The sequence below is a fragment of the Oryctolagus cuniculus genome, chromosome 9, assembly GCF_964237555.1.
Source record: "Oryctolagus cuniculus chromosome 9, mOryCun1.1, whole genome shotgun sequence".
In the NCBI taxonomy this organism is placed as follows: domain Eukaryota; kingdom Metazoa; phylum Chordata; class Mammalia; order Lagomorpha; family Leporidae; genus Oryctolagus; species Oryctolagus cuniculus.
In genome coordinates this window covers 102,148,127-102,175,839 of record NC_091440.1, presented here as the reverse complement: position 1 = coordinate 102,175,839, position 27,713 = coordinate 102,148,127, and the positions used below count along the sequence as shown (strand labels likewise).

Here is a 27,713-nt window from a genome sequence, read left to right as displayed (position 1 = left end):
TAATTTTTAAAAATTTAATTCTCTTAAAGTCTTATATATACCAGTGAACAGTTACATTCACAAAATTAATTTTTGTAAATTCAACAATAGTCTTTGAATACTAGCAAAGAAAGGGCTTTAAATGCAACTATAATCTTCAGTGAACAAGGTATGTTCTTGCTTCATTCAAGTTCAGGTCTTCATCAAGTCATCCTAAAGGCTGAACTAAACCATAAATAGAAATATGTGATTTTTCTTTTTACATGCAAATGCATAGAAGAATTCATTATAACACAGTGAAAAATTCACATCTATTAAAAATATGCTAGTTTTGAAATGTGTATAAGCCTTAAATGCAATATTTGAACTTTATTGTGCATTAGAATTTTTTTATTCAGTGGAACTATAGTGGAATCAAGAAATTCCATTTAAAAAATGCTTCCATGTAATTATGAAGTGGTTATTCAGCAGTGATTATTATTTAATGAAATACATGTTTTAGATTATAAATCAAAACTTAGCCATAGTTCTCAATTCACAGTGCTTTTAATTTTAATTTTAGTTACACATACATATAAAATTTATGTAAATATATATGAACCCTTTTTACTTCATATGCAACTTATAAGAATTCACATGTGAGTCTGTGTATAATTAGTTCTTTGCATTTTGTAGATATTAACACATTATGATTTGTATACTTTTAAGAGTTCCAACTTTCATCCTTTGTCTCAATCTGTATTTCTCATGTCTTATATAATATTTCTACAAAACATACTTTCATACATATTATATCTAAATGTATAGTTCTCCCCAAATAATCTATCCATCAACTCATTTCACCATCGTTTCTTCATGATGTATATATAGCTTAACATACTTTCTCACCCTGTTCACTTTTTAATTTTTGTTGTTATACTTTCCTCATCAAAGAAAATTTAAAAATGCAAATCTTATCATGTTTTATCCCAGTTTTATCTTCTGACACTCACTACCACCCCAACAGTCCCTAAAGTAAAATATGAATTTGGCAAATAGCAGATAAGACTATAAGAAACCTTTTCAGCTTAGAGTCATTTTTCCACATGACCGCTCTGTACCACTCATAGATTATGACATTTACTGTGAAAAAATCACAGTGTTGTCAAGACCGTGTTTTATCTCAGTGCTTCAGTGCAAGACACTGCTTGTCATAAATACGCTCAATATGTACTTTTGAATGAAAAACGTCTTGCTGTTCCCTACAGGTGTGCTTCTCTTCTACGCCTCCATTGTTTGTATATTCTGTGTCATTTCCCCGAATGATTGTTCTTCTGTTATCTATATTCTCGTGGTGTCTTGTTGGTTTTTTTTTGAAAGATTTATTTATTTATTTGAAAGGTAGAGTTACAGGGAAAGAGGGAGAGAGAGAGAGAGAGAGAGATCTTCCATCTTTCCCAGATGGCTGCAATGGTCAGGGCTGGACCAGGCCAAAGCCAGGAGCCAGGAGCTTCCTTTGGGTCTCTCACGTAGGTGCAGGGGCCTAGCCACAATGCTGGTCCCTCCTGTAGTATCTTGTACAATCTTTCCATGGCATGTGCTACACAACTGTAGATGTATATGATATGTTTCCTGAAAAGATTTATGTTTATTTACACAGTTTTTCCTTAGCTCCATTGCCAATGATAATAAAAGGTATTCCTATGCCACATATTTATAAATAAGAAATTGAGGAGTCATGTTTATTAAAAGCTACTACATATTCTGAATAGAACTGATACATACATTTACCAACATATATGTGCAAAGACACAGGTGTTCATATATATAATTTCTTTCTAATGCCATAGGAACTCTCAGTCTTCACAAGAAATATACTGTTTTGGACTATGATGAATAAATTGTTCTCACCTTATGGGTTATAAATTCTCATTTTTCTCTTCAGTGTCTTTCAAAGTGGCACCTTTTCATTCCAAAAACAGGAAGATATTTAGACACAGAAATTAGTACGGAAGCATTGAAACCATATGATTCGTTAAAATTTTCTTAAATGAAGACAACAATTACCTGGGGGGGATCAGACTTCTCCTTAAATGCCTGTTAAACCCTTTGAACATCCTAGAACACTGTCCACAAGTAAGACAGCAAGCAGATGTGAATTAAGAACACAGGAAGTCTTTCTTATTCCTTAAATATGTGTGTTGGCATAGTAGCAGCAAATACTAAATGCTTTGGGTTGGATAAACAAGGCAGACCCTTCTTAGAAGGGAAATCGGGCTACATAGAGTAAGGAAAATGAGTACCAGGGTTTCTTCCAACCCAAGAGAGTCACGCCGTCCTCAGGTAGAGTTTGTGCACTGGTGCCACACAGAAGTTGGAGAACAAAGAAAAGAAACACTACATAAGGAGAAATGAGGCTCAACCTATAGACATGATGATTTCCCATAGGATGAATATATAGACATTTTAAGCTTTTAGAGCTTTTAGTAACTATTGAACTCAAGAAAAAAAAGCGACAGGAAATGGAAATGGAAAGAAACTGAAAAAGTTATGTAGGTCAGGATTCAAAGCAATAGATATATAGGATTAACCAGTGTAAATATGTAAAGTACAATATGAGGACCATCTGTAATAAAATTGTACTGTACTGTACCCATGTGTGAGATTCATGCCAAGTAAGCAAATTTTAGCTGGCTCTTCCACAAAAGCAAACATCCCTAAATGAGTAACCATGTGAGATGGTGGCTGTGTTAATTTGCTTCATTTTAGTATTCTTTTTATTTTCTGTGTGCATACAATAATATCATGTTGCATACCTTAAATACATTCAATAAAATCCATTTTTAAAGAGAAAATTTATTCTGTCTCTTATGGTAGTCTTTTAGAAAATTAATGTGAATTTTAATAAAATGAGGTTCAAGTCATAACATTCTGCTGCCTGGTTCTTTGCAGCTCTGTAGGAAATAATATGTTATAAAAATTCTTTTTGCAAATTAAACTACAGAAGTATCAAATATAATAATTAAGATAAAAATTAATTTTGAGGAAAAATAATAATAGAAAGATTAGGGACTTGCCTATGATTGCAAATTTCATATTCTCTAAGAATAAAGAATAACTCAGTTCATTCCTACCTTTCTTTCCCTTTATATGCATCATAAGCTTCCTGTGACATATTTTTAGAATTTTTCCACTGATAGAGTAGGATGCTTCAGGCTTGCTGTCCCTGGTCTGCTCCTCTGGGCTATAGGACCCTCAAAGAAACCACTGACCTGAGGAAGTCAGCAGGTCCAGATCATCTGCATTGGTGCCAGAATTCATCTCCTGGTACTGAACATGGTGGACAAGATGTTCTCCTCTTGAGAAAACTGAAAACAGGAATTCATAAGAAAACTTTCCTTTCCTTATGCATCTTTTTTCCCAGCAGGGCAAACATACCTGGTCTTAATCCACGCTACTGTTTCCACCCTGGTCTGTTACCAAGATGTTTCATTATCACGTCACACACACACACATAAAAGAGGCGTGAGGCTAAATCTTTCCTATTGACATCACATAATAAACACATTTCCCCCCGGGGAAGTCAGCAATCACCCATAACTTTGGAGATTTTTCTAAAATCTTTCTAAAAATCCTTCCTATCTCTTTAATTCTCACTCTAGTTAAAGGCCTTTTCATCTAAACTATTTTAAAGTGGAATTCCTGTCAGTAACATGTTCTTCCTTCAATCCTTCATACATCCTGTTGCCAAAAGAACTTTCTAAAGACAGCCTGACTGTTTCAGTTCCCTACAGATTGTTCTAATGACTAAGAATCCCTCACCATGGACTATGAGAACTAGATAGTTTGTTCCTTCCCTCTTCTTCAGCCTTACCAGCAACTTTTCTCCTTGTGCTCAGTTTGTACTTCCCTACAAAACAACGGAAGTGCTGTCCGTTAAGTTTCTCTGTGCTTTGACATGTCCTTCTACCCCCCTGGAATGTTCCTCCCTTGTTGCTTGAACTCCCGTCTTTAAAATGTATCTCAGAAATATCCTAGAAGCCTCCTTTACTCTTTCCACTTTTGGTTAGTCACTCTCTTCTCTGGACCACTTTTGCTCTTGGTTCACATTGATGTATAGTGCCACATTACAGATGACTATTTTAAATATACACCTCTTTCACTAAACTTGAGATTCCATGAAGATTAAAACATTTTATTATCCATGTCTAAATCTTTAGAGCCTAGCACAACACTTGGCAGTAAAATAAAATCAGTAATAAAGATGTAATAGCAAGAGAAAATAAATGTAGGGGAAAGGGATTCATCCTAAATTATATGTAGCATGATCATCTGTAAACCTTCAATTCAGTACCCCAATTAAACATATGCATAGAATATAGGAGTCATCAATGCAACCAAGCCCCCTTTCTCTCTTGTAAATCCTGCTTCCTCTACTGAGAAACTTCCCAATCTCATTTTCTTCCCACTTGATATGTGACACTAATATTTTCAGAGATTTTTTTAATTCTAAGAAGTAGACATATTAGAGATATCATAATTTGGCTCAGACCTGTAAGCAGCTGTATTTGTTTTCGGTTTTGAGTTCGCAAGAGGAATGCAATGAGAACGGCCAACAGAATGATTCCCAGGATTCCAAATGCAATAAGGAATGGATGACCTAAGCAAAAATAAATATCAAGAGAGATGGTAATGCCTCAGTTAAAAAAATCTGGGTCCTAATTACTCTCATAGGTCAGAGGCTGAATCACTGAAATAAATCTCCAATCCTCAGACTTCTGTCTCAAAGTCTCTTGAGAGGGATTCTGAGTAATGCAGATAATTGGTTTCATTCTAATAAAGTCCATGATATACCTGTGTTTCTCAGTGGTCCTTTGGTATCTGAATATCCTGCAGGAAAAAAGAGAAAGAAGCTTATTTCTGGAAATCATGAATAAAGAAAACATGGCCATATTCTTGTCTAAGCTCTAAATGCTTCCTAATAAAGTAGTCTACTGCCTTCCACTTAAAACTAGAGTCTCCTCATCTTTCTCTCCTCTGCAAAGCGATACCAATAGGTAATATACTTTTCCTCAATGAAGGCCAGTGTATGAGATGACTTCAAAAAGTTCATGGAAAAAAGAATCATAAGTTTGAGGCTGTTGTTGTAGTATAGCAGGTAAAACCATTGTTGACAATGCCAGTAACCCATATGGGCACCAGTTCGTGTCCTGGCTGCTCCATTTCTGATCCAGCTCCCTGCTAATGGCCTGGGAAAAGCAGCATAAGATGGCCCAAGTCCTTGGAACCCTGCCACCCATGTAGGAGACCAGGAAGAAGCTCCTGGCTCCTGGCTTCAGTCTGGCCCAGCACCAGCCAATGCAGGTGAGTGAGTCAGCAGATGGAAGATCTCTCTGTCTCTCGACATCCAAATAAACATAAATAAATCTTTTTTAAAAGATAAGTTCATTTTGGTGCAAAATAATTTTGAATCCACACATAGTATGCATTTTCCATGAAATTTTTAAAGACTCCTCATATAACAACAAATATTTTCATTATTTTTCATTAGAACTATCATGATTCTCGCCCCTTCAGATCCCTGCTGTTATGTCCAATTTTTATATGACCCCAGTGTGCTCCCCAGTTTGCTCCCAGAGACCCAAGCTTAATGCAGGCTCCTGAGCCTCACCTGGGTGGCATTTTACAGCTGCATCTTCCTTGTGCCAGCAGTCACTGTGCCCCCATGGTCCAGCAGGACATTCCCACAAGGAAGATTCGTTCCCTTTGCACTTCACTTCATTGAGCCATATAGGTCCAGTCCCTAGACCAAAGCCAGCTTCTTTGATTGCCTCAAAAGCTTCGCCACAGCCCAACTGGCGACAAACCACCTGTGCATCCACAATGTCCCAGGAGTCATCACACACTGTCCCCCAAAAGCCTCCATGCCAGACCTCCACACGTCCAGAACAATTGTTGGGCCCTTCTTGAAGTCTTATTTTGTCTGAGGAATCAGAGACATCTGGGTTATTCTGGGAAGACAAAAGCTTCTAAAAAGTCACAGAGGAAAGATACATGAAATTGATTTTTCAAAATCTATTTTAAAACTTTGACGTGTACTTTAAAATTTATATTTTTATGAAATTTATATTCTATTAAAGTTCACATCCTTTCAACAAAGTGGATATACATTATTATGTACATAAGAATCATTGTGTGCATGTAAGTTCCTATAAAAACAACAACAAATCAAACTCCAAATTTGTAGGAGGAAAAAAATAATTAAAATTAGCTAATAAACAAAATTGAAAAGATACAAAAAAATCAGTGAAATGAAGAGCTGGTTTTATGAAAAATTAAGCAAAATTAATACATCATTAGCCCAACTAATGAAAAAAGGAGGGAGAAAATCCAAATCAATAAAGACTGAGATGAAAATGAAATGTAACAACATATACCACCGAAATAAAAAGAATCATCAGGAATTTCTGCAAAGAGAATTCTTGGGGAACCTACAAGAAATGAATAAATTCCTAGAAACATACAATCTACTGAAACTGAGTCATGAAGACATAGAAAACCTAAACAGACCAATAACCAAGACAGACATTGAATCAGTAATAAAGAGCCCCCAACAAAGAAAAACCCAGGACTGGATGGATTCACTGCTGAATTTTAGCAGACTTTTAAAGAATAATTCATTCCAATTCTTCTCAAGCTCTTCAAAACAATTGGAGGGGAGGGAATCCTCCCAAACTCCTTCTAATATGCCAGTATCACCTTAATTCCTAAACCAGACAAAGATACAACAGAGAAAGAGAACTATAGACAAATATCCCTGATGAACTTGATGTAAAAATCCTCAACAAATATTAGCTAATTGAATCCAGCAATGCATGAGAAAGATCATTCTCCCAGAGCAAGTGGGATTATCTCTGGTACACAGGGATGATTCAACATTTGCAAATCATTCAGTATGATACATCACATTAACAAACTGAACAACAAAAACAATATGATTATCTCAATAGATAAGAGAAAGTATTTGATAAAATATAACACTATTTCATGATAAAAACCTTAAGCAAATTGCATATAGAGGGATCATTCCTCAACACAATCAAGGCAATCTATGACAAACAGATAGCCAGTATCCTATTGAGTGAGTAAAAGTTGGAAGCATTCCCCCTAATTCAGAACTAGAGAAGGAGGTCCACTCTCACTGTTGTTATTTAATATAATATGATATTTAATGTAAGACTCCTGGGAGTTTTAACCAGAGCTATTAGGGAAGAAAAAGAAATCAAAGGGATACAAATTAGAAAGGAGGAAGTCAAACTATCCCTATTTTCAGATGACATGATTCTATATACAGGGAATCCAAAAGACTCCCCTGAGGGATTATTGGAACTCATAAAAGAGTTCAGTAAAGTGACAGGATATAAAATTAACACAAAAATTCAATAGCCTTTGTATACACAGACAATGCCATGGCTGAGAAAGAGCTTTTAAGTTCAGTCCCATTCATCATAGCTCAAAAAAGAATTAAACACCTTGGAATAAATTTAATCAAGAATGTCAAAGATTTCTATGATGAAAATTACCAAACACTAAAGAAAGAAATAGAAGACACTAACAAGTGGAAAAATCTTCCATGTTCACATATTGGAAGAATCAACTTTATTAGAATATCTAAACTACCAAAAGCAACTTACAGATTCAATGTGATCTCAATCAAAACACCAACAACATTCTTTGCAGATATAGAAAAAAAGATGCTAAAATTCATTTGAAAATACAGGAGACCCCAAATAGCTAAATTAATCTTATTAAACAAAAGCAATGCCAGAGGCATCACAATACCATATTTCAAGACATACTACACGGCAGTTATAGTTGAAACAGTCTGATGCTGGCACAAAAACAGACATATAGATCAATGGAACACAATAGAAACTTCAGAAATCAATCCATGCATATACAAACAACTTATCTTGACAAAGGAGATTAAACCAGTCCCTGGAACAAGGACAGTCTTTTCAACAAATGGTGTTGGGGAAACTGGATCTCCATATTCAGAAGGATGAAACTGGACCCATATTTTACACCTTACACACAAATCCACTCAAAATGGATCAAAGACTTAAATCTATGACCTGATAACATCCAATTACTAGAGAGCACTGTCTCTGCAAGACAATGGCATAGGCAAAGACTTCTTGGAAAAGACCACAGAAGCACGGTAATAAAATACAAAACTGACAAATGGGATTACATCAAGGTGAGAAGCTTCTGTACTGTAAAAGAAACACTCAGCAAAGTGAAGAGGCAGCCAGCAGAATGGGAGAAAGTATTTTCTTTTTTTAATTTATTTTTTATTTTTTAAAATTTTTTGACAGGTAGAGTTAGACAGTGAGAGAAAGAGTCAGAGAGAAAGGTCTTCCTTCCGTAGGTTCACCCCCACCCCCAAATGGCTGCCACAGCCGGCACGCTGCACCCATCTGAAGCCAAGATCCAGGTGCTTCCTCCTGATCTCCCATGCAGGTGCAGGGCCCAAGCACTCGGGCCATCCTCCACTGCCTTCCTGGGCCACAGCAGAGATCTGGACTGGAAGAGGAGCAACCAGGACAGAATCGGTGCCCCCAACCGGGACTAGAACCTGGAGTACCAGTGCTGCAGGCAGAGGATTAGCCTAGTGAGCCAAGGCACCGTCCGGGAGAAAGTATTTTCAAACTCTGCAACTGATAAAGGGTTAATAACCAGAATCTATAAAATGCTCAAGAAATTTAACAATGAAACACACAATACAGTTAGGAAATGGGCAAAGGACTTGAACAGGTATTTTTCAAGGGAGGAAATTCAAATGGCCAACAGACACATGGAAAAATGCTCAGGATCACTAGCCATCAGGGAAATACAAATCAAAACTACAACGAGGTTTCACCTCATTCCTCTTAGAATGGCTTTCATATAGAAATCAAAAAACAACAAATGCTGGCAAAGATGCGGGGGAAAAGGTACCCTAATCCACTGTTGGTGGGAATGCAAACTGGTCAAGCCACTGTGGAAGACAGTATGGAGATGCCTCAGAAATCTGAATATGGACCTGGCATATGTTCCAGCTGTCCCACTCCTTGGAATTTACCCAAACCAAGAGATATCAGTATATGAAAGAGTTATCTGTACCTCAGTGTTCATTGCAACACAATTCATAATAGCTAAGATGTGGATCAACCCAGTTGTCAATCAACTGTTGATCTGATAAAGAAATTATGGTACATATACACTATGGATTATTACATGGCTATAAAAAATGAAGTCCTGTCTTTTCCAACAATATGGATGCAACTGGAAACCATTATACTTAGTTAAATAAGCCAGTCCCCAAAATACAGATATCAAATGTTTCCCTGATCTTGGGTAACTAATAGAGTACCTAAAATGTAATGTTTTGGAGTGAAATGGATGTTTTGAGATTTGAAGATTGTTTATAGCCCTTGTCTCTTCTAGTGTAGGGTTAACTATATGATCTTTATGTAAACTGAAAATAAATCTTTGTAAAAATTATCAGTGGGGATATGAAAGGGTGGAGGAAGAAGGTTGGAGCATGGGCAGGAGGCAGGGTATGGGAAAGTATCACTGTTTTCCATTGTGTTGGGGACAGCATTATGGCACAGCTCTTATGCTACCACTTGTGATGCTAGCATCCCATATCAGAGAGCAGATTCAAGTCTTGGTTGCTCCACTTTCAATTTAGCTTCCTGCTAATGCACATGGGAAATCAATAGATGATGCCCCAAGTTCCTAGTTCCCTGAAACCCATTTGGGAGACCCAGAAGAAATTTCAGGCTCCTGACTTTGACCTGGATTACACTGGGCCATTGTAGTCATCTAGGGAGTAGAACCTACAGATGGATTCTCTCTCTCTCTCTCTCTCTCTCTCTCTCTAACTCTGCCTTTCAAAGTAATAAATATTTTCCCTCTAGAATCACATTGTGACTCAGATAATGTCAAATGAATAAAGTTAACATGGTAAATCTGGAAGGTTAAATTCTCTCAAATGGAAAAAAGCCTGAAAAATTCTTAAATAGCTAAAAGTCACTGTCTAATAAATGTGGAATGGGGAAATGCTTTAGGGTTGATCTTTATGACTGCTTTTCTCCTTATATCAGTGTAGCAGGATAATATTTGGAAGAAAATGGCAAAAGGAAAGGTAAATCATTCAATAGTCAAATAGAGAATCACATACTCTCTGTTCATTTGTTCACAGAGAAAGCTGTTGAATAAAACCTTCAAGTAGAGTATGGGGAACATTATATTCTTTGGAATAATAGTATTTCATCCTGAATATATCTAGGCCAAGTCAAATAAAACCAATGACACCACCTAAGTAGAATAACAATTACCTAGAGGTTACCCATTCTTGTCTAAGGAGATCTGACAAGTGAAGCTGGTATGAGAATAGGAAAATAAAACCAAATAGGCCTTATGAGAAGGTGATAGTGGAGCTACAGAAGGGAGTTTGTATTTGAAACAATGGCTACTCACTCTCACATGTGATCCACGTCTCCTCTGAGGGGCTGGCCACTCTCTGCTTCCATGGAGATGATGGACATTCCCATAATGTAGCAGGTCCTTTGGGACACTGAATGTTGTCCACCCACATGTGCCTCGATGGTGTCTTGTCTGAGGATGCAGGGTTGATGTTTCCTTTGTCTGCACAGCCCAGCTGCCGGCATACAACCCCCACAGTGGTTGAAGACATGTTATTCCTCCCAACGCTGCCCCAAGCTCCATTGTAAAAAACTTCCAGACGCCCTCTGCAGGTCTCCCTGCTGTTTTCACTGGTCAGTCTCAGGGACATGAACTCTGGGGTGAAACACAGAAGTAGTGGCTTCACATCATCTGAAGAATCAAAGGCTCCCTCCCTTCACTGTGACGTGAGAACGGCACACTATGTCAACCACTAGCAATTCTTTAGTACCTTCTGGATGGTTTAGTTGACTTCAGTTAAACATAGAGTTTATTATATACCTATCTTATGGTTTTCTAGTCTTGAATTTTGGACAAAGAGTTGTCTGTACAAGGCCATCAGTGGTCATAAGATGCTTTGCCAATTTAACCAAAGGCACCGTGACTTTATTCAATTATCTAGTTTGGATTTTCTCCCAAACTTACTGTAGTTTTAAGCTTAAGAATCTTATCTGTCCTCTTTTGTTTATTTTTAGATAACACACTACAGTTGTATATATTCGTGGGATATGATGTGATGTTTCAATGCATATAAACATTGTGTAAAGATCAAAGCAGGGTGCTTAGTATATTCATCACCTCAAACATATCTCATTTCTTTGTGTGCTCTTTTTTATTTCTTTGGCAACTGTGCTTGATAAAGTTAGTGCAACAAAGGCACTAAGACCAATGTATTGTGTTCATTAGGTTAAAATGAAAGATTTCCTTTCCTGACACTTCACAGTTTTGCTGTGCATGCTCTCTACTAGATTTTTGTCTTGAAATAGGAGTTAATCACTGCTGGCATACAGAATTTTTCACTTCCCCAACTTACTGAGTTGTAGTATTGTTTTCTCCAGTGCATCACCACAGAGTACATTTTTCTATTTCACAATAATTTCGGAAACTCACCATGTATTCAAAACAAGAGAAGTGGACTCTAATGGCAGTTTTTATTCCTTAACAAATAATTACCACTTATCTGCCAGGAACAATTACTTGGACATGATAATTATATTTTCCTTTGTAGAATGACAGGCTGAGTGTATTCTTGTCCCTTTAAATCCACTTTTTAAATTAATAGAGTAATTAGGAATGGGAGAGGGAGTGGGAGATGGGGGAGGTGCGAGTGGGAGGGAAATTATTGGGGGGGAAAGCCATTGTAATCCATAAACTGTACTTTGGAAATTTATATTTACTAAATAAAAATTAATTAATTAATTAAAAAATTAATAGAGTAATTACATAGTACTTTCATCAAATCCTTATATAATATCTAGTTTATAGAAGAACTTCATTATTACCTTTGGTGTTATTTTCCTGGTATATAAGCTTGTTTCTGGATTCTTCTCTTTATAACATACTACCTGGCACATGAGGTAACACTTATCCATGAGATCCATACTTCTGGGAATTCCAACTCTTCCAATAATTTCCTCTGAACTCAATTTTCAAGGGAACCTTTTAGATTATCCTGCATTACCTTTGCCTCACCTCCATCCTTTTCATGCAGTTGTAACCATAAGTTCTGTGTAGAGCTTACCTGAGCAGATAACTCCTGCATCCTCCTTATGTCTACAGTTGTGCCTGCCCCAGCCATGTGAAAGGCACTGCCAAATATGGGATTCTTTGCCATTGCAGTTCATTTCATCCAACAAGATAGGTCCTGTTCCTTCACCAAAATGAGCAGAGCCAGTGGCATTAATGGCCACTCCACAGTCCAGCTGTTTGCACACCACGTGGGCATCACTCAGGTCCCAGCTGTCATCACAGATGGTGCCCCAGGAACCCTCATGATAGATCTCTACTCTTCCAGCACAGCGACCTCCACCATTTACCAGGCGAAGTTGACCACTCCCTGAAAAGAAATGAAAATGCTCTGTCCTTAATGTGCTGTACATTGGTATTTAATGCTATAACTAGTACTCAAACAGTATTTTTCACTTTGTGTTTCTATGTGGGTGCAAACTGTTGAAATCTTTACTTAATGTATGCTAAACTGATCTTCTGTGTTTAAAGGGAATTGAAAATGAATCTTGATATGAATGGAAGGGGAGAGGGAGCAGGAAAGGGGAGGGTTGCGGGTGGGAGGGAAATTATGGGGGGGGAGCCATTGTAATCCATAAGCTGTACTTTGGAAATTTATATTTATTAAATAAAAGTTAAAAAAAGAAAATGCTAATTAAATGCATCCATTTTCCTAGATTGGTTACTGATTCTCACCTATGCAGGCAACAGCACTGTCTTTGGGACTGGTAGAGCTTGTTGGGGCCAAAGAAGACAGATTGCATGGAGCTAGTGTCTGGGACTGGTTTCCTGCAAATACCAAAGTGGTCAGTCATACAAAACACAAAATGTTAAGAGGAGTAAGGAAGCTCAGATGGAGTGTCCTGTAGATGAGTATTGGAGAAGCATCACTTTAGAGAGGAAGTCAACCTAAGAGTGAATTGGGTATTTGAGAAAAGCTTGGCATATATTATGCTTAAACAACAAAGTCTATGAAAATTAAGTTCACTTGTCCTCTAAGAAGACAAATGAGATTAATATTCTGACACGCCTCTCATGATCCCTCAATACTCTTCATTCTCTTTCATTGCTCCTCTCCATCCAGTTCCTAAGGCACATCACGTGGGGGAGGCTCATCCCTGGATACCCTTCACCTTCTTACCTGAGCAGATCACAGAGGCCACTTGGCCTGCTGTACAAAGCGATGCACCCAGAGCAGTTACAGGACAATCGCCTATGTGCTGCTCCATCCCACTGCAGTGAAACATGTGTCTCCAGACCTGGCCACTTCCTTTCCCAAAATGTGCTCCTCCTGGGATAGAAAGGGCAACTCCACATTTAAGCTGCTGGCAAAGAACGTGGGCATCTTCTATGTCCCAGTGAGAATTGCAGAGGGCTCCCCAGGTCCCAAGCACTTTGAGCTCCACCCTTCCCTCACAGGATGACTTGCCATTCACCAACCGAACTTCTGCGTATCCTGGAAGGAGACAGGGCTTTAGAAAAAATGTTTGTGACTACCTTACCCTACTCCCTTCCCAGTATCAGAGCAAACTGAAGATTCCTCTGGGCCTCACTTGAGCAGACTACGCCAATGTCCCTGCTATGGTTGCAAGTCCCATCTGTGCGGAGTGCTACTGGGCAGAGTGAAAGATGCATCTCATTTCCCTCACATAGGTATTCTTCAGCCCAGATCTGTCCATTTCCTTCTCCAAAGTGAGCTCCCCCAAGGATAGAGATGGCTGTGCCACACTGTAACTCTCTGCATAGCACATTGGCAGCTTCCAGGGAGAAGTCAGAATCACAGACGGAGCCCCATTTGTCACCATGCTTCACTTCAACACGACCAGAGCAGGGAATGTCCCCTCCAGCCAGCCTGGGTTCCCTGTGGCCTGAAAAATAATAACAGTTATGTGAGAGATGACATGGTTTCTCGATTTTCCTTCATGCTGGGGGTATGGAAGGGATTGAAGAGTTGGAAAGGGAGGCCATGATGCTTGGTGACTTCTCACACTTGTTCCTCATGGCTTTGCCATGAGACAAAGACTTTGACACAGCAAATTCCTGACCTCCTCATTTCTCTTTGGACCTAACCTTCTGAAAGAATTCTGTAACTTTTCCGTCTATAGACAACCATTCCTGGGGCAATGATACTTCTTTCCTTCTAGCATTTTGCTTACATTATTCATAACATTAGAGGCCACTGACTCCATCTCTTGGTCCTGTACATCATCCTCCACTCACTGCATCTTGGGTCTGTCTTCACCGTTTTTGATGCTTCTATGTAGTTTTCATCAAACTTCTGACTTTTAAAAATAAACATGACCCATTCTTACTTGGGCATTTATTACCTTGATATGTATGTCACTCCTTCCCCCCGTTTTCTCCTCCTTGCTTCCTGACAGCCTTATCAAAATCCTTTATGCATTCCTTGAGTCATGGTTCTGTCTTGAAGCTTCACATCTGCTCATGAACGTTTCAGCAACCAATAAATATGTTTTCCTTCACATGTTTCATCATTCAAAAAGCCAGAGAATTAGAGGTATTCCAGACTAGTGTTTCTTTGCAGTTTCAAGGATATTACTGGATATTTACTCACTTAGAATTAAACAGCCCTAAAGGCATTCGGAGCTGGCTGAAAAGCTCATGAGAGTATTTCAGGCATGGAAAGCCAAGACACTCTGGCAAAAGATCTCTGCGAGTGAGATCCCAGTGGAAAGAACAGGTCATCAAAGAAGGAGGTACCTTTCTCTGAAGGGAGGAGAGAACCTCCACTTTGACTATGACCTTGTCTAAACAAGATAAGAGTCGGAGAACTCAGAGGGCTTCCATAGCCTTGGAAACTCATGACTGGAGCATAGGGAGATTACTGATGCCATAGACAGGAGTGTCAATTGGTAAAGTCAACAACAGGAGTCACTGTGCACTTACTCCTCATGTAGGATCTCTATCCTTAATGTGCTGTACATTGAGATTTAATGCTATAACGAGTACTCAAACAATATATTTCACTTTGTGTTTCTATGGGGGTGCAAACTGTTGAAATCCTTACTTAATGCATACTAAACTGATCCTCTGTAAAAAAAAAAAAAAAGAAATTATCAATTCCCAACTTGACTCTCACTGGGATTAAACATGACAATAGGTCTGCTCTGATTTCATCATCATTTTAAAAAAAATCATCTATTATTTTTCACTTTATGTTTCTGTGTGGGAGCAAACTGTTGAAATCCATACTTGATGTATATACTAAGCTGATCTTCTGTATATTAAGATAATCGAAAATGAATCTTGATGTGAATGGAAGGGGAGAGGGAGTGGGAAAGGGGAGGGTTGTGGGTGGGAAGGACGGTATGGGGGGAAGCCATTGTAATCCATAAGTCGTACTTTGGAAATTTATATTCATTAAATAAAAGTTAAAAAAAAAAGAATTAAACTTCTTAGTAAGTTGATTAAATGCCTTACCTGAGCAGGTGACTTGGGCTTCTTCTTCAGGATCACAGGGAAGTCCACCCCACTGCCAATTGTTGCAGTCCCAAAGTGAACTTTCATTTCCAATACAGCTGCTTGCAAATAGCCATGTGTTTGTTGCCTTAATTTTGGAATACACCTGATAGGATGTTTTGAGTGCAGATCCACATCCCAGTTGCCTGCAAACCACATTAGCTTTTTCCATTGTCCAGCCTTTGTTGCACACCTTCCCTAAAAGTTTCTGAATTTCCACCTCCACTGTTCCAGCACAGCGGCTGCCTCCACCAACAAGTCTCAGCTTCAGGTCTGATCCATCTGTAAAAAAAGCATAAACTTAGGGTATAGATTCTCTCAAAGGATTTTTTTTGTCTACCACCTCTTCAGATGCTGAAATACTGAAATTATGGTTTAGTTATTTCCTGACATTTTAAGAAGACAACAAGTATAGATCATGAATCTGATTAGAAAAGAGATTGTAGTTTGAAAAGCTAATAAAAATTGTCAACAGTAGGCCGGCGCCACGGCTCACTAGGCTAATCCTCCGCCTGTGGTGCCAGCACCCCAGGTTCTAGTCCCAGTTGGGGCACCGGTTCTGTCCCGGTTGCTCCTCTTCCAGTCCAGCTCTCTGCTGTGGACTGGGAAGGCAGTAGAGGATGGCCCAAGTGCTTGGGCCTTCACCCGCATGGGAGACCAGGAGAAGCACCTGGCTCCTGGCTTCAGATCAGTGCAGTGCGCTGGCCGTAGCAGCCATTTGGGGGGGTGAACCAACGGAAGGAAGACCTTTCTCTCTGTCTCTCTCTCACTGTCTAACTCTTCCTGTCAAAAAAATTGTCAACAGCAGAAATTTATGAGCATTATTGCAGCTTAGTTCACAATAGCTAAGATATGGAATCAACCCAGATGTCCATCAATTTAAGACTGGATAAAGAAATTATGATATCTATATACTATGGAATACACAAAGTGGTGAAAAAATGAAATCCTGTCATTTGCAACAAAATGGATGGAACAGGAAACCATTATACTTAATGAAATAATCAAGTCCCATAAAGATAAATACCATATATTCTCTCTGATCAATGGTAACTAACAGAGTACTTAAAATGTAATCTATAGGAGTGAAATTGGCACTTTGTTAGGCAATGATTTTGAACAGCCCTTGTCCTGACTGTTGAGAAACAATGTTTGTTTTGTTTTGTTTTGTTTTTTTCCTTTATATTATTTGTTGAACTCTCTACTTAGTGTAACATTAATCTTATGAGTATAAAGTTAACTGAAAATAGATCTTTGTAAAAAATAAGAATGGGAATGAAAGAAAGAGGAGGAAGGGTAGGAGTATGGGTGGGAAAGATTACTGTGTTTCTAAATTTCTATATATGAAATGCATAAAGTTTGTATTCCTTAAATACAATTTTTTTGACAGGCAGAGTGGACAGTGAGAGAGAGACAGAGAGAAAGATCTTCTTTTTGCCATTGGTTCACCCTCCAATGGCCACCACGGCCAGCGCACTGTGCTGATCCGAAGGCAGGAGCCAGGTGCTTCTCCTGGTCTCCCATGGGGTGCAGGGCCCAAGGACTTGGGCCATCCTCCACTGCACTCCCAGGCCACAGCAGAGAGCTGGCCTGGAAGAAGGGGCAACCGGGACAGAATCCGGCGCCCTGACTGGGACTAGAACCTGGTGTGCTGGTGCCACAAGGTGGAGGATTAACCTATTGAGCCACGGCGCCGGCCCCCTTAAATACAATTTTAAAAAATTCATGAGCATGATGTCTGGGTTTTGTTCATGTTTATGTTCCCAGTATTCAAAATGATGTCGTGGCATTTTGATTCCAAATAAACAATCAAATATGGTAAAACTAAAGAAAAGGAAAAAGAGAGTCCCACAGAAATTTGTCTCTGAGTTATTGACTTAGAATTTGAGTAGTGATCCATAACAGAAAACTTAATAATTAAGACACAGAAGAGAGTTGGACAACTCTCCACACTAGCTGAATAAAGAATGAGACAACAATTCCTCACAACTGTAAGTTAATTCCCAGTGAGGAATTTCTTAGGTCTGCACATAGCTCACATCACACAGCTATTCTTACTCATAAAGAGCACAGATCCTTTCTTCTCTGCTTTTTGTTTCATTCTGACTTACCTGAGCATGTCACGCCAGCATCCTCATGATGACTGCAATAATGCTTTCCCCAGTCTTGGTGTTTACAATGCCAGAGATCAGACTCATACCCATTGCAGGAAACACTGTCAAGCCAAATGTGTCCAGATCCCTCACTGGCATTAACTCGACCAATGGCCGTGATGGCAGTTGGACATCCCAGTTGTTTACAAGCCACAGCGGCATCCTTCTTGTCCCAACCATCATCACATATTGTTCCCCATTCTCCTTGGAACTTCACTTCTAATCTTCCAGAACATTCAGTGACTCCATCTACCAGTCTCAGGCTCAGATCTGCCCCATCTATAACAGGGACACACAACAAGTCAACAATAAGGAAACTTAAATGAGGGTACCACAAACAGCTCCACCTGAGATGAGTTAAGGAAAGGGGAGAGATATCAGTGGAGACAAAGATGACCATGCTTTACGCCTCTGAAAATTGTTAAAGAGGGAAGGTGGGAAGGTGGGAAGGCGGGAAGGTGGAGTGGGTCAGGCAAGGAAACTGGACTTTTTAGTATAGAGCACATACTTCAGGAAGCTTTCCTAACAGGAGATCTGTTTAGATGCATGCTTGTTTGATAATCACAATTTTGCTTGGATTGTTTACTTTTCTTGCTCAAATACATTTGCATGTGTTTCAATGAAACCCACATATTCCAATGTGCCTCAATACTAAACACTCCCTTTGCATTACCCATCTATATTACCTAATTATGTTATTTTTCTGCTCCTCTTGAGAGCACTTCCATAGTCTAAAAGCAGAGCAAAGGGACCACATCATGGCATAGTTGGTTAAGCCACCACCTGTGGTCGGCATCCTATGTGGGTGCTGGTGTGAGACCTGGCTGCTTCACTTGCAATCCAACTCCCTGATAATGCACCTCGGAAAGCAGCAGAAGATGGCCCAAGTGCTTGAGCCTCTTCACCCATGTGGAGGACCTGGAAGAAGAAGCTCCTGGCTCTTGGCTTTGGCCTGGCACAGCCCTGGTGCAGTGGTGATGGCATTTTGGGGAGTGAATCAGCAGATGGGAATTCTCTTCTCTGTCTGTCTGTCTGTCTCTCCCCTTGCCTCAAATAAATTATTTTTTAAAAAGTAATTGGAGAAAAAGACAGAACTCAGGTGACTTTTTCAAGCACCTGAATCTAGTCATGCATGAAGCCACCTGTAACCTCTGGATTTCTCAGTTTTCTGAATCAATATTCCCTTATTTTAAAATTTGTTTGAATATAATTTCCTTCCTTTGGTTGGAATGGGGAAAGGGTGAATGGAAGAAAGGAGGAAGTGAGTGAGAGAGAGAGAGAGAGAGAATTGGTTAAGATAGGAATATTTTTATTCAATATTTCCTAATAGATCTCTGAAGGTCAAGACACAATATATCTCTTTCAAACTAAGAAATCAATAGAACAAGGAAGAGTGGTAGCCTTGCTCACATCAACCCATTACCATGTCCCCTGATCCAGTTGTGGAATATGAAAGTTTCTAGGTAGACACAGAGCATACTCACCCTGTAACCCTACTATAGATGAGATTTTAGTAGGAAATAAAAATGTTGGCTTTTAAGTTTTGTTTTCATCATCTGATTCTGTTAGTCTGAACTAATGATTTGGGAAAGAGTGGATTAATGGGGCTAAACAGGAGATTTGTCAGTTAGATGAGGAGGTGAGCTGCTCTTAAAACTCATCCAGGGAACAAAATATCCTTGTCAAGACCCTCCTCCCTCTCTCTTTCTTGTTGGACATTCCTTGCCTTGATTATGATCAGAACTGGAACCCCAAATGAGGCAATAGTGAGGTGGCAAAGGAAGAGGCTTCCTATGTTCCTGAGAGTACAGGCTCTTGAGACTCAGTCCTCTTGTGCAGAACAGCCTAAGCTTCTTGAGTCCTTACCCGAGCAAATCACACCAGCGTCCTCAGCGTGATCGCAGTTGTGCGTGCCCCATCCTCTGTGCTTGCAGTTCCAGAGAGCTGACTCATTTCCACTGCATACAAGATCATCAAACCAGATTGGCCCAGAACCTTCTCCAAACTTTGCTGAAACAAGGAAACTGATGACACTTCCACATTCAAGTTGCTTGCAAACCACAGTGGCATGATCGATATTGAAGTTATCATCACACACTGTTCCCCACTGGCCTTGGAACTTGACCTCTATTCTTCCTGAGCACCGGTTTCCTCCATTCATCAGCCTCATTTCCAAATCAGATCCATCTAAGGCAGAGAAAAGACCAGAGTCCACAAGTGATATTCATTTAGGGATGACTTTAGAAAATGAGGTTCCTCTGGACACTTGGGATTTTTTGCTGTCCTTAAATTATACTCCACATATTGGAGAATTTTAATCTGTAAGATTCAGTTAACAATTCAGATTTAGACTTTTCTCTACATCTACTTACCAAGGAAACTATTTTGCAAATTAAAATTTTCTGCTTTGTTTTATTTCCTTTCACTACTAAGACAGAAATGAATATTCTTTTGTATAGAAATAGATAAATTTAATCAAATCGTTTATTTTTAAAAAGTAGAACAAAAATAAAATCAGCTGAAACAATAAAGCAGTGAAAATAACAAACTAGTTGTCTGTTGAGCATTTAAAATCTTTATTTTAACATTTATTACAACTAATTCAGAATGTGAATAGCTGAGTAAAGTTGAATTTGGAAATTGAAAATAAGACAAAGCAAAAAATGCATAAGTAAGCAAAAACAGCTTGCACACAAAAAAAGCACACTGTGGTATATAAAATTCTTAAAACTTGGGGGAAAATCTGTTCAGTTAATTCCTTTATTACCAATTTTCTCTTGGAACCAAATCTTTTATAGTCCCCAAAGCATCTGCTATCATTTTAAGCAACAAATTTTTCTTATGGAAATTTATCTGTATCCACTATCCCTTAGATTTTCTCTGAAGATATGATTATTTGATATTTATGAAAAATACCTGAGAAAAGATTTTGAATGACTTTTTGGAACACCTGAGAAACAAAAGCTATTTGTGATTCAACAAAATGTTTAGAAGCTCTTTCTTGAAAAAGGAATTATTTTTAAAAGCTCTACACTACACAAGTGTCCACTTAATGAGGTTTTTATTTAGCATTATTGCCATTATCACAACAACTCTTCTTGTGTGCTGTTATCATTACCCTCCCTGTGCAGAAGAGCAGCCTGAGTCTAGGTGTTTGTCATGAGCACCTAGAAAATAACAGAGCCGGGAAGAGAAAGAAAGGAGTGCCGTCCTGGAGCCAGTTCCCTTGACTCTCACGATGCACTGCTTCAGTGCCCATCAATACTAAAACCTCCCAAGAGCTGGAGGCTCTGAGGACTGAACATTAATTAGGGTGCAGGACTTCAGAGTGCAGACTCCATGACCTCATAAAATTAGGGAATCTTTGAACAGTAATAAGTTCTTTTCTATTATTCATTTCTATGTGGAGGATTAGGTGTACACATTTTGGAAAATGAGTTTAACTCCATTCTTAGTTAAAAACAGACAGGACACAAGAGCTGAAAATAACACTGATGTCTTAGCTAAACAGCAGCTCTATAAACAGTAATAATTATGGTGACAACTTGGTAAGATTTATGATTTTAAACTTTGCTATAGATGTTACTTTAGTTATTCCCTAGTCTCCCCTACTCCCATAATGATTAACAGGAAGAGTAAAGGAGGAAGAGGAGAAGTGGGAGAGAGTGGAAGAGAGACAGAGGGAAAAGAAGGAGGAGGGAAGGACAAGAGGGAGTGAGGGAGGAAAGAAGAAAGGAGGGAAAGAAGGAAACCGAGTTCACAAGATAATGAAAGATAGGCAGTGTGAGGAAACACATATTTTCAATACCCAGAACAGTATACCAGTAGCTTTGCATGCATTGTTATCAGAGTCCTCAGAAAGTGAAATTTAGAGTTAACAACTTGCACGAAATCATAGCAATAATGAGTGACTGTGCTAGAATTTAATTCAAAGTATTTTTCTAGATACCAGTCTATGCTGTTTCCAACACACTGTGACATAGATTGTAAAAGTCAGCAAAATGAGCAAGGGGAAATGGGGAGCCCAGGAGTATGAACTGGGTCCAAAACGTGACCTTGATATTTGCAAGCAGAAAGGCCTGATGTGTAATTTCTGGGTTACTCTGAGGTCAACTGAGATAAAACTTACAAGGTAAATGAAATCACAGTGTAAATTAAATGAATAGCAGTGCACAAGGGAAATCACACTGAAGTGCTTCAAAACGTTCATGGAAAATGCACACTACTTTCAATTCCACTTTTCCAGGACCTTTTTGAAGCCCTTCAACCTTCAAAGCATGCTGGAAGCAACAGGAAGGATATACTGGTGCTAGGAATATTTTTTACTTGATTCACTATGTGGATTATCATTACTGGATGCAATGGTAATGATTTATGGTTTAGTACCTTAAATGAATATGTCACTGGGAAAAGGGATAAGGAATTGAGTTAGATGTTAAGATATTTTATGGAGGAATATGAGGTTACAAAAAGCCAGTCACTTCCTTATTGATTAGTCCTGTTTCTCTGATTTTAATTATAGTAATAGTATTTTATGAAAATTTTATTATAGGGGTAGGTGTTTAGCATAATGGTTAAGGTGCTGTTAAGCTGCCCTGGTTCCACATTGGAGTGTCTGGGTTCAATACCTGGCTCTGGCTCTGGAATCCAGCTTCCTGCTAATGCAACAGGTGATGGCTCCAGTAATGGGATTCCTGTCACTCATATTGGAGACCTGGATTGGATTCCCAGCTCCCAGTTTTGGCCCTGGCCCAGCCTCAGCCCCAGCCTTTCAGGCACTGTATCAAGTACTTTAATCAAGTTCACTCTCTCTTCAATTAATTTGCTAAGGAGATGGAGATGTAACAGAATGAGAGACAGGCAGAGTCACAGAGCTGGTAGGTGCCTAGGCTGGCGTTCCTTATAAACTGCTAGCCTGCATAGTTCCCTGCAAGACCTAAAGCCATTGTCTTGTCTGGATGCACAGCTGTCTGGCAGCTCCAGCATCACCTGTGAGTGAGAAATGCAGAAATGCATACAGAAGCTTCACCAGACCTGCTGCATCAGAATCCATGTTTTCAAAAGATCCACAAGATGTTTTGTATGTTAATGTTTTAGAGGCCTCAGTTCTCTCTGCACTTCTATTTCTTCATCTTTAAAATGTGATTAGAAACTTTTCCACCTAGGGCTGTTGTGGGGATTTTTTTTCCACACATTCGTTTGTTCAGCAAGTACAAGCATTGTTCAGGGTGAAGGACGCTCAGCGACCTTTCAGCAGTTTGCACGGAGATTTTGTGTCTAAGGCTTTGTTGACTGTTTCCTTGGAAGTCTCTTCTCTTTGACTGTAGCCCTATTTGGTTTATCTACTTTGAAATGCCTGCTTCTAGGCCACCTCTGCATGGTGTTCTGACTTCATAGCCAGTAGTCACTGTGTTTCTGCTCATGAATGTTCACTCTGGGAAGATTCCATCACAACAGAGCCTTTTTCAACCCCTTTTTAAAAACAATATGTAGGTCTGGCATTGTGGCACAGTGCTTAAGATTGCCCAAGTACTTGGACCCCTGACACCCATGGAGGAGACCCGAATGTCTTCCAGGCTTCTGGCTTCAGCTTGGCCCAGCCCTGGCCACTGTGGCCATTTGGGGAGTGAACCAATGCATGGAAGATCTTGCTCTCTCTGTGTCTCTCCCTATCTGTATATCTCCTTTGATTCCTTCCTTCCTTCCTTCCTTCCTTCCTTCCTTCCTTCCTTCCTTCCTTCCTTCCTTCTTTCCTTCTTTCCTTCTTTCCTTCTTTCCTTCTTTCCTTCCTTCCAGTTACAGGGGGTGGGGAGAGAGAGAGAGAGAGAGAGAGAGAGAGAGAGAAAGTCTTTCATCTGCTTGTTCACTCCTCAAATGGCCACAAAGATCAGGGCTGGGACAGGCCAAATCCAGGAGCCACAAGTTTCATCCAGGTCTCCCACATGGGTGCAGGGGCTCAAGCACCTAAACCACCCTCTGCTGCTTTCCCAGGTGCATTAGCAGGGAGCTGAATTGGAAGCGGAGCAGCTAGGAACAAACTGGCACCCATAAACGATGTCAGCATCTGGGGGGTGCCTTAACCCACAATGCTGGCCCCAACTCTGCCTTTCAATAAAATAAATAAATCTTTTTTTAAAAAAAAAGCGAAAAAACAGGGCCAGCACTATGGCACAGTGGATTAAAGCCCTGGCCTGAAGTGCAAGCTTCCCATATGGGTGCCAGTTCTAGTCCCGGCTACTCCTCTTCTGATCTAGCTCTCTGCTATGGCCTGGGAAAGCAGTGGAAGATGGCCCAAGGCCTTGGCCCCTGTACCCACGTGGGACACCCAGAAGATGCTCCTGGCTCCTGACTTCAGACTGGCTCAGCTCCGGCCATTGTGGCCATCTGGGGAGTGAACCAGCGGATTGAAGACCTCTTTCTCTGTCTCTACCTCTCTCTGTATCTCTATCTTTCAGATAAATAAAACAAATCTTTAAAAAAAAAAAAAAGAAAAAAAGTGAAAAAAATCATACGGGCTTTGTCATGTATTTTATGCTCTTCTATCCACGGATTAGGTAATTTTATAAATGGACTACGTTACTTACAGAAAAGCAGTTCCTTTTAGTTTTCAAACCATCTACACATATTTTTCCCATCAACTATTTCATATTGATACTTTGATTTAGCAGTTCTTACCTGAGCAGGTTACTCCAGCATCTTGTTGGTGAGTACAGTTATGCTTTCCCCATCCTTCATGTTTGCAATCCCAAAGAGCCAATTCATTTCCTCTGCAGGAAACATGGTCCATCCAAATGCGCCCAGAACCTGCGCTGGAATTAGCCCAGCTCGGGGCTTTGATGGCAGTTGGACATCCGAGCTGTCTGCATATCACAGAGACCTCCTCCATGCTCCAGTCATTATTACACACTGTGCCCCATTCCTCCTGGACTTTCACTTCTACTCTCCCACTACAATTGTTTTCACCAGCCATGAGCCTCAGTTGCTTCTCTGTTCCACCTGCAATGTTGGGTTAATACATCAATTGATTGAGGTCTCTTCAGGGAAGATAGAGACTACTCACTTTTCAGGTTTCTTACATAGTTTTCAAAGTCAGAGTTGAGAGTCACCCTGGACCCATCCATAGTATAGTATGAGAATGATATTTCATAGCCATTCAAATACAACTCTTAGTTTCACAGGCTTTAAATGAGGCTATGGAATACAATCAACAAAGCTAAGTAACACAATACTATATGGTATCTTTATTTTATGGCTGGATACTCTTCATAGTGGAACTTTATGGAATCTTCAAGGAGAATTTACCGGTTCAATAAGATGAATAGAATGAGCTGCATAAGTTTCTTCCAAATCATAAAATCAATGAAAGAAGGCTGATGGTGGACTTAGAAGAATGAAAAGAGTTTAACACCTATTTCCTATATATATGAAAAATTGCCTGAATTTTAAAAATAACAGTTGGAATATGACTGCACCTTATTAACATAAAGGGAAATTGAAATGGCGATAGTTTCATATTATCTTCTACCATAAAGTAAACTCCCCACACCCTTCCCAAATTCCATCAGTTGTCTCCTTGGCATTACTTTAGCATAATTCAGGAGCCTGCTTGTTCTACCAGCCTGGCTTCCTTCAATATATTTCTAGATAAATTTTGGCATTGGTTTAAGTGGTTTTAAAATTATCTTTTATCCTTGCTATTCTGAAATTTCTTCTTCTCTGTATTCTTCTTTGTTTTTCAGCTAGGCATTTTTTTTTTTTTTGTAAAATGCACTTTTCTCTGTATTTTATTTTGGAAGAGAAAACTTGCTGATATTTTGGTTTCACACGCTTAGCTTCTTATTGTATGCTTTTAATATCTCATCCTTTGAATCCATTGAGTATGTTAATTAGTTTTTAGATGCTGCTCAACCTTTAGAATTATTATTTGCTTTTTAATGATTTTTTGTCAGGGTGGGCTAAGGCTCCAAGTACAAAGCACTTACCAAGAGAACTGGCGATGAAGGAGGCACTGAGAAGTGAGACTAAAGCGATAGTGAAGGGATGCAAGTGGACAAAATCTCTTCTAAAATCTGTGAAAAAAGGGGGAAGTAGGAAAAGTATAGTCTTCCTTCAAGAAACTTTAGAAAAAGAAGGTGGTTTTAGAGGACTGAGATCAACAAAGAAAGTCAACCAGGAGGGAAAAATCCTTCCTTCTAAATGGAAGGAATCCAAGAAAAAAATACATAGCAGGATTCCACAGTCTTGGTGAAATAGCTTGGCAAATGTTTGTGTTCACAGGCAAGCTAGGAGTGAGGGATTAGAAAAAACTTAGAGTGGAACAAATAATGGCAAGGACAAGCCTTAAAACCTGGAAAATTGAAAAGGCACCCGTGAAACAGAAGCGAGCAATTCTCTGTGTAGGCACAGAGCAGGTTTTCTGAGATTTCTATATTCCATTACCGCCTGAATATTCAACTACTGTGTGTCTGCCTGATCCATCTGTAAGAGGTAAGAAGGAATGTATTATATCATCTATTAGCTTCATCAGTACCTGGCAAGTGGTAACTGTACAATGTAATAAATGTTTCAGAGGTTTCCTCTGTAAAACCCCCAAATGGGATCCCATAATCTCTTTAGATACATCCTAAAGCGTTCTTTAGTGTTGTTAACAGTCCATTTCTCTTTATTTCTCTAACCCAATACTAGAAGGAAGAATATTAAATTATTTCAACTTGTTCATATAAATTATGAAGTAGATTTCAGTACTCAAGATATTACTCTAAATTTCTTCTAGATAATCACCTTTCAATCAACATTCACTTCTGCATATTCTATAATTTCTAAAATTTATGATTTTAATATTCAATATAGTTAACTTCAGTTCTTAATTTCATTTCAGCAGTTTTATAATTGACGTCAACTCTAATCCTTTTCTTATATCTTCACTTTTGAATATATGACAGATCAAAGGTACTGCTATCTAAGCTTTGGTGCCCTTTTTCTGTTTCTTACTCTTTTGATGCCAAATATTTTTAAATTTTATCTGTTGACTATAAGAATAATTGTATACTCACTACGGAGTGAATGTGGGATAAATTTGAAGTTTTTACCAATAGGTCCTGAGTCTTCAAGTAGTATCATTCTGAGTTTATCCATTCCAGTGCTTTATGATTCAAATTATTCTAGATCTTCTTATATCAGTCCATAGACGTATTCTCCTCAAAAAGAGAATTACTGAGAATTTTGAAAATCACTCACTCACAAAAATGGAAAGGCTATATAATGGAGGAGGAGGAGTTAACCCAAAAGGGGAAGTCATTGAAAGAGCTTAGGTTTCACTTCATGCTTATGTTTTCTTCAATATAGAACATTAAACAAATCAAAGGAAATTGAGAAATACTTCCCATATATTTATGAAACTTAAGCAGAAATATTAATATTTTGTTGCTGTTAAATTGAGTATTTTTAATTTTGGACTAACATTTTTTTTTTGGCTGCCAGGAAAATTTATTTTAGAATGACACTGAATCAATGTAATTTCACAGTAATGTTATAACTAGAATCAGAAATATAAACATCAAGATTATATATATATATATATATATGCACACAAATTAATCTACAACTTGCAAATGCCCAGGTTCAGCATTCTGGATACAAAACAAAAATAACAGATTACAATTGTTTACTCTAGTTCCTTCAGTGACATGCTTCACAGATTAAAATTATACAATACTAGGAAAAAGTGCATCTTGTAGATTGTCTAACATCTTAAACATACAAAACACAATAATTGTTATATAGTTAAATTACTATTTTTATTTGCTAAAGCAAAACAGACAAAACACAAGTAATATTTTATCATTATATTCATGTTTAACATTTTCATAATAAAGTGTATAATGA

The 27,713-nt window shown here is 38.8% G+C and overlaps 1 protein-coding gene across 5 annotated transcripts; it reads right to left on the bottom strand.

Moving 5' to 3' along the window:
- Positions 1-27,075, bottom strand: CD163 (CD163 molecule). Of its 5 annotated transcripts, none has more exons than XR_011378963.1 (17): positions 26,918-27,056; positions 25,811-25,897; positions 24,504-24,824; positions 19,695-20,015; positions 17,787-18,107; positions 15,637-15,957; positions 13,749-14,063; positions 13,337-13,651; positions 12,892-12,984; positions 12,212-12,526; positions 10,486-10,806; positions 5,630-5,969; positions 4,813-4,848; positions 4,511-4,618; positions 3,231-3,326; positions 1,870-1,921; positions 1-204 (listed from the first exon to the last, which is right to left on the bottom strand). XR_011378963.1 is itself a non-coding variant. In XM_070049297.1 (17 exons), the coding sequence occupies exons 1-16, from the start codon at positions 26,961-26,963 to the stop codon at positions 1,878-1,880; spliced, it is 3,372 nt and encodes a 1,123-aa protein (XP_069905398.1). In that variant the 5' UTR covers positions 26,964-27,075; the 3' UTR covers positions 1-204; positions 1,870-1,877. The 5 variants fall into 5 exon arrangements, 3 of the variants coding, with proteins under 3 accessions (XP_069905398.1, XP_069905397.1, XP_069905399.1); XM_070049297.1 differs by having other exon boundaries at positions 5,630-5,941; positions 26,918-27,075; XM_070049296.1 differs by having other exon boundaries at positions 5,630-5,941; positions 26,882-27,071.
- Between the last annotated feature and the right edge of the window lie 638 nt (positions 27,076-27,713).

Bases quoted from the DNA above. Each gene is read 5' to 3' on its own strand.
- CD163 (XM_070049296.1), bottom strand. From the start codon at position 26,963: ATGGATAAACTCAGAATGATACTACTTGAAGACTCAGGACCTATTGGT. The intron at 25,898-26,881 runs GTGAGTATACAA...CTTTTTTCACAG, and splicing joins TATCCCACATTCACTCCGTA to ATTTTAGAAGAGATTTTGTC. The intron at 5,942-10,485 runs GTGAGTAGCCAT...CTGATTCCTCAG, and splicing joins GACGTGGATCACATGTGAGA to ACAAAATAAGACTTCAAGAA.